This window comes from Ostrea edulis, chromosome 2 (genome assembly GCF_947568905.1).
Source record: "Ostrea edulis chromosome 2, xbOstEdul1.1, whole genome shotgun sequence".
In the NCBI taxonomy this organism is placed as follows: domain Eukaryota; kingdom Metazoa; phylum Mollusca; class Bivalvia; order Ostreida; family Ostreidae; genus Ostrea; species Ostrea edulis.
In genome coordinates this window covers 41768302-41776153 of record NC_079165.1, presented here as the reverse complement: position 1 = coordinate 41776153, position 7852 = coordinate 41768302, and the positions used below count along the sequence as shown (strand labels likewise).

Here is a 7852-nt window from a genome sequence, read left to right as displayed (position 1 = left end):
CATGGTATCAATATTACTTATAGAACTACAACAATATTATATAGTGTTACAATCTGCTGCACGCTGTATTTGAAAACGAAGCATTTATTATTTACACATACTTACGAAAATCCATCGTATTAAGTTCGCAACGGATGGCACTTTAAATCACCCGCATGTGGTAGTTCTACTGAATATCAAACTCTCTATTTCATTCCTCTACAGACAGGTGTGCAAAAATCATAGGTTTTTTTTTTTGAAAAATGCAAATTTCTCTCTTCGCCAGTTTAGCGATATTTTGCTATGCATGTCGTTTTGGATTGTTGGTTTCGGCATCTAGTAAGTACTTTGTATAGTCAAAGATTTTTTTTATCTTATTAAACAAAGAAAAATAGCGAAAATATAGCGAAAATATATTTAAGAATATTTTTATAGTACCTTTCCTGCCCAAGGATTGCCAAGACATCCTCTGGTCAGGTCAAAAGAAAAGCGGTGTCTATACAATTTATCCTCAAGGAACCGGTGGATTTAAGGCATTTTGTGACATGACCACGGCGGGCGGCGGATGGACGGTATATAACAGTGATAAAAAGTTTAAAATTCAAATATATATTTACATTTAAAGAGCAAAGCATGTACATGTGTAGAGTTTCAATTTCTGATAATACGAGTATATATCAGCGGTAAAATATAAATATCGGCGTGGAATTGCTTAATTTCAGGGTCATTAAAGACTACTGTCAGGGATAATTGATTCAATCAGTGGGAATTTTGTTATTACATATTTTAGGCAATTCAAAAGAGAAAAAATGGGAAAATTGGATTCAATAGATTTTGGAAAGAATATCAATATGGCTTTGGAGATATCGGTGGAGAGCATTGGATTGGTACATATGTAAAATATTATCTATTTTATTCTCGTTTCACCCCCTTTTTATACACAAAGTATATTCAAGTACACGTACATGATTAAATAATATCCTTTCATTATTTACATTGATGTTCAGGAAATCAGCGCATACATCAGATAACATCGCAAGGTTGGTACGAGCTCAGAATTGAAATGTCAGATTTCAAGAACAAGAGAAAATATGCGCTATACCGAATTTTCTCTGTCGGAAGCAAAAAAACTGGCTATCGATTGACTGTTGGGGAATATGAAGGAAATGCAGGTAAGTAAAAAAATAAATATATCAAACATTTGAAGCTTGAAGATGTTCCATGTTTTGAAAATGTAAAATATATTCTAATTTAACGTCAATATTGTACGTAGTATGGTAATGTAAAACAATTAAAGAAACTTGCATAAGCGCGTTTCTTTTATTGATTACATAAAAGGTACTTTGTATATCCCGGTATTTTATTGAAAACTGCAATGAAACATCAAAGGTTTATTGCTAACGAAACATAGGTAAATATAAATATAATTTTTAAAAAGATGTATAATTCATAGTAATAGTATTCAATTGGCTTTTACTTAACATTTCTCAACTTTGAACCATAACGCACTCTTTGTGGCTATTTTGACAAGAACTGAATATTTGACTGGAATCTTGACATTTTTGTTTTTTTACATAATCAGACATAAATGATATAGACGGTATACAACATTAAAGGGTAACAAATGATTGGTTCAATGTTATGAAAAATGAGTTCATTTATATAGAAATCAGAGTCGATATAAGGTTTGAAAATTGTTGTAAAACATGTATAGTATATTCAATCCCGTTTAATAAAAAACAGTGGCGAATAATGATGATTACGTATTATAGCACATTATTGTATCAATTGGCATTCATTGAGTGTATCTAACACAACAAGAAGAAGATCGGTTAAGTACTTTTGATTTTCAAATTCTTAAACGACGCTGAATTTTATTTGCCATTGTCGAAATTAAACTGTCCTTAATGCAGGCGCTTGGCGTTACATATAATGAAAAATATATATCTTTACTATGTAAAACTTATACGGTACCAATTTTGATGCACCAGATGCGCATTTCGACAAATAATGTCTCTTCAGTGATGCTCAACCGAAATGTTTGAAATCTGAAATAACAATGAAGTTTTAGAGCTGTTATGGCCAAAAACAGCCAGCCAAAAAAAGTGGAGTCAAATTCGTTTAAGGATAAGAGCTATACATGAGGGAGATAATCCTTAATTTTGAAATGAATTTCTAAATTTTATAACAGCAATTAAATATGTATCCGTATTTTCAAGCTAGTAACGAAGTACTTAGCTACTGGGCTGTAGAGACTCTCGGGGACTAACAGTCCACCAGCAGAGGCCTCGACCCAGGGGTCATAATGTAAAACTTATACGGTACCAATTTTGATGCACCAGATGCGCATTTCGACAAATAATGTCTCTCAGTGATGCTCAACCGAAATGTTTAAAATCCGAAATAACAATGAAGGTTTAGAGCTATTTTATATATATATATATATATATATATATATATATATATATATATATAGTTAGTTAGTTAGTTAGTTAGTGTGGATCCGTTGTATCGGGTGTTGTTGGAACTTTAGTGCTTTTATATATATGTAAGACTCTAAAGTGCAATGGTCGCTCCAAAGTGCGTTGGTCACGCCAAAGTGCGATGGTCTGCGCCAAAGTGCGATGGTTTGTTAACGTTACGAACGCCCAAGTGCGATGGCCACGCCAAAGTCCGATGGTGCGGAGTTCAGTAACATTTGTGACGTCACGTCATTGTGACGTCATTCTAAACGTCTTTCAAAATAAAACCGAAGAAATGCAACACGGACGACAGCAACGGCAAGGTATACAAGGTTGAGGATAGTGAGAACGGCAAAGTACATTTGTTGTCGAACAATCTACTTCGCCCAAACAGTCTTTGATTCATGATCATTATTACTTGTGACATACACGTAATAAAATCCTGGGGATATGCTATGATGCAAAACATTCTATACGATTTCGCGTTGGAAAATTTTGTGTTTCATAACACGACAACTAGAAGGTAATGAAATATGTTGAATGTCTTACTTTTTATGCATGTGTTTGGCACTGATATTTTAGTGAAACAACACACGGTTGGTTCAGTCTGTACCAAAACACTGTGTCGTTTACAAACCAATGGATTTCGACGTGTCACACCATCGCATTTTGGCGTGTCAGACCATCGCACTTTGTCGTGTTACACCATCGGGGTTTGGCGAAGACCATTGGGGTTTGGCGGTCCCATCGCACTTTGGAGTCTTATATATATATATATATATATATATATATATATATATCAACAAGGTTCAACACGACATCCAATCCAAAAAGATTGTTTTTCCGTCGAGCATACATTTCTTTGTTCATTAACTCTTCATACTCGTGTGTTATCCCAATCTAACAATGGTAATTGTAACCCGAATGTCAGTGTTTGCCCAACTCTTTATTTTGCATTCCTTATAGAAGTTATGAGATTGACCACTGTTAATTATCTGAACCTTTTCATGTATACTGAAAAACGTAGATGAAAGTTGAAGATAACGAATAGTGATCAATCTCATAACTCCTATAAGCAATACAAAATAGACATTTGGGCAAACACGGACTCCTGGACACACCAGAGGTGGGATCAGGTGCCTAGGAGGAGTAACCATCCCCTGTTGACCGGTCACACCCGCCGTGAGCCCCATATTCTGATCAGGTAAACGGAGTTATCCGTAATCAAAATCAGTTTGCCAAGAACGGCCTAGCAATAGGTATGAAACATGTCAGACAGCATTTGACCCAATGATAAGTTGTATTGACGAACTAGATCGTTATAACGACCATAGAATTTGCGAAATGCTGACTTCAATCGATACTCTTGAAACCCCTGTATCATCAACTTGTTTGTCAGTATTTAACTGACTATATGGAGAATAAGCTCTTGCATATCGAATCAGTTGAGAGATATAAACACCATAAAAAATATGCTAGAGTTCCTCATTGACAATATCTTCGTGGTCTTTGGTGATCAGGTCTTCCAACAGTCTGTTGGAATTCCCATGGGTACGAATTGTGCTCCTTTGTTAGCTGACCTGTTTTTATATTCATATGAAGCAGAATTTATTCAAAAACTTCTACGGGAGAAGAAAAAATATCTCGCTGTGACCTTCAATTCGACTTTTAGATATATCGATGACGTTTTGTCTATTAACAATGACAGCTTTCATTCATATGTCGATTTGATATATCCCTGTGAGCTCAAAATAAAGGACACCACAGAGTCGTCCACTTCTGCTTCATACTTAGATATTTTATTGAAAGTAGACATTAACGGCAAACTGACAACTCAACTGTATGACAAACGGGATGATTTCAGCTTCTCCATCGTCAACTTCCCACATTTATGTAGCAATATTCCATTATCACCTGCATATGGTGTTTATATATCTCAACTGATTCGATATGCAAGAGTTTGTTCTGCGTATAGTCAGTTTTTAAATCGAGGTAAGCTACTGACAAACAAGTTGATGGTACACAGGTTTCAACAGTCTCGATTGAAGTCAGCATTTCGCAAATTCTATGGTCGTTATAACGATCTAGTTCGTCAATACAACCTCGCATTGGGTCAAATGCTGTCTGACGTGTTTCATACCGATTGTTAAGCCGTTCTTGGCACACTGATTTGACTGCGGATAACTCCGTTTACCTGATCAGGATATGGGGCTCACGGCGGGTGTGACCGGTCAACAGGGGATGCTTACTCCTCCTAGGCACCTGATCCCACCTCTGGTGTGTCCAGGGGTCCGTGTTTGCCCAACTATTTATTTGGTATTGCTTGTAGGAGTTATGAGATTGATCACTGTTCGTTGTCTTCACCTTGCATGCAGGTGATAATGGGATATTGCTACATCAATATGGGAAGTTGACGATGGAGAAGCTGAAATTATCCCGTTTGTCATACAGTTGAGTTGTCAGTTTGCCGTTAATGTCTACTTTCACTAGATCCTTACAATTACTTTCCCGAACAATTGTTCCATTACGAGGTATCATCAAGATTATTAAATTTACTTCAATTACAATAATTTTTGCCCCGAGTATATCAATCACAGAAGGGCTATCCCAGAGAAAAATAAGTAAACGGTTGGTTGGTTGTATATTGTTTTACGTCCGGCTGGAGAATTTCTCACTCATACGGAGACATCACAATTGCTGGTGAAGGGCTGTAAAATCTAGGCCTATGCTCGGCGCTTACGACCTTTGAGCAGCGAGGGATCTTTATCTTGCCACGCCTGCTGTGGTACGGGGCCTCGGCTTTTACAGTCCAATCCGAAAGACTGTCCCATTTAATCATCTATCACGACAAAGAAGAGGCACTGAGGACATATTCTATCACGGATTCCCACGATATACGAGTAAACAGATTTACGTAAATAGAGTTAAGAGTTGAGTTTTAACATGCTTTCTGAGAGTATTGCATGACAATGTATAGTCCCTTACCGGCAGAAAAATCTTTTAACAAGAATAGAATTCAAACTTTGTGCATAATTTATTAGAATCCAATCTAGAATTATAAAAGATGTCTCTCGGTGCAAATATTTTCCAAGTCCAAGACCAATAACTCAGCAAAAATAGATAAACAGACCGGAACAAAATTCGAACTTGATCAGTAACTTGTCATGGTAACACAATGCATCAAACATCAAATGATTATCTGCGAACATGACGAAAAACTGCGGAAAAGTGATTTGCTTTGCTGACAGACAAATAGACAGACGGACAGAAAGCAAACCAAAATCCCTATCCGGTTACACCGGTAAGGAACTGATAAATGGAATTATCTATTGTGGATTGAAATGCATGCAAGTTTCATTTGGATGCCGTGGGAGACCTTGTAGATATTTAGTGTAGATAGGTAAACAGTATCCAGCATATGATCAAGGTTTCTAGATGGATTCTACAGTATGCACTTATTCTTTTGGAATCGTGTTTCTTCTGATCCATTTTCAGCTTTATTGAACCACATATGCTTTAAATCATTTAAATATTTAGCAGAAAAACATCTGAAAGATAGTGCTACAATATCATGACTTGAGAAACCATGATATATCTATTAATCTACTTAACAGACAAAACCCTTTCACTTACTCGTAATACCTCTTATATATCATTCCTAGGAGACTCCTTGGGATACCACAATGGATGCTCATTTTTCGCACGAGACCGAGACACCAATTCGTGTTCCCATAGATTTAAAGGAGGATGGTGGTATAAAGCCTGTCACCATGCCAACCTGAACGGGTTATATCTGAAGGGAGACCATTCATCAGTTGCAAATGGAGTAAATTGGTACCACTGGCATGGATACCATTATTCGTTGAAAACAACAGAAATGAAGATCAGAAGACAATAAATGAGAACTCTGCACAAATGTATTATGCATGTTCCTAAGTTCCAAATAAAACATTCTTATTGTGCTATACATTACTCAATACCGGAATACTATGGCAAGCCCTTTTACTATTTATTCGAAAAATAAGATATCTCTTTAAATCAAAGAGATATCTCTTATTTTAAAGAGATATCTCTTTAAAATGAGAGATATCTCTTAATCTTAAAAGATATCTCTCCAAATAAGAGATATCTCTTTCCCTTAGAGAGATATCTCTTTCACTTAGAGAGATATCTCTTTTACTGTAAGAGATATTTCTTACACTTAGAGAGATATCTCTTTCACTTTAAGATATATCTCTTTCACCTAGAGAGATATCTCTTATACTTTAAGAGATATCTCTTTCACTTTAAGATATATCTCTTTCACCTAGAGAGATATATCTTATACTTAAAGAGATATCTCTTTCACTTAAAGAGATATCTCTTTCACTTAAAGAGATATCTCTTTCACTTAAAGAGATATCTCTCTAAGAATTCCTAGAGAGATATCTCTCAAAGTATGAGAGATATCTCTTTAATCATTGAGAAAGAGATATCTCTCAAAGAGAAAGAGATATCTCTTTCCAATATTTTTATTAGTTTTAATACTTAAGGAATTCTCCCTAAAACGGAAGCCCGCCAAAGCAAATCTTACCATGATGGCTGGTGTGTTGCTAAAACGCGGAACGGAAAATGGAACGGAAAACGGAACGGAACGGAAAATATATTATGCAATAATGTTATGAGAAGGTCAACATTTTGCAAAATCAAAAGGCTTACTATGAACAAGGGATGCATAAATTACAGAGAGAACAGAAAATCATCCCCAGAATCCACCATTTCATATTGATACCTCATACTTATGGTGCATACTATTGCATTATTATGTACTTTTACATGGTGTATTTTGTGGATGAATGTACAAATAGGCGCTTGCTTAATAATTTGCATAGTAAGTTTTAATAAAAATATCAAGCAAGCGCCTGTTGTCACCATCTTTTTTTCCCGGTTTGGTCATCCCCCCCCCCCCCCAGATTTTGACAGTATGTTGTTTCACAAATGAATAAAAAATTAATGAGATAACATACTGAAAAAGACTTGAATTATAATTGAACCCCTTTTAAATTCTATTACTTTACTCTGGCTGGTATCGTAAGATAAATTTTATGAGCCCATCCAATGAATAAAAGGTACCTACAACCCCCACCCCCACCCCAACCCCGAAAACAACATTGTAAAAGATAAAATAAGTTTTTGAACAGTTTCCCCCAAACATAGCCTTTTTAAATCGAACGTGCTCTTTTAATCGAACTACATATGTTTAAGATAACTGAATTTGAATTTGAATTTAGTTCTACACCTGGTACAATATACATTTATATATCACATCAAATTTTAAAGCGAATGAGTCCGGTGAAGAAAAAAGTTTTGCCTCAATTGGGATGAATCTATGTGAAAGTTCGTACATTTACCGATATCCTGCGGATTAGTGT

The 7852-nt window shown here is 35.7% G+C and overlaps 1 protein-coding gene across 1 annotated transcript in view; it reads left to right on the top strand.

Annotated features, from left to right (window-relative positions):
- Positions 1-205: 205 nt before the first annotated feature.
- Positions 206-7852, top strand: part of LOC125678074 (uncharacterized) — a 31406-nt gene continuing 23759 nt past the window's right edge. Inside the window, exons 1-5 of the mRNA XM_056153377.1 lie at positions 206-318; positions 415-551; positions 770-866; positions 987-1151; positions 6104-6337. Of these exons, the coding sequence (XP_056009352.1) occupies positions 243-318; positions 415-551; positions 770-866; positions 987-1151; positions 6104-6337 (709 nt within the window). The 5' untranslated portion in view covers positions 206-242. The remainder of the gene's footprint in view (positions 319-414; positions 552-769; positions 867-986; positions 1152-6103; positions 6338-7852) is intronic.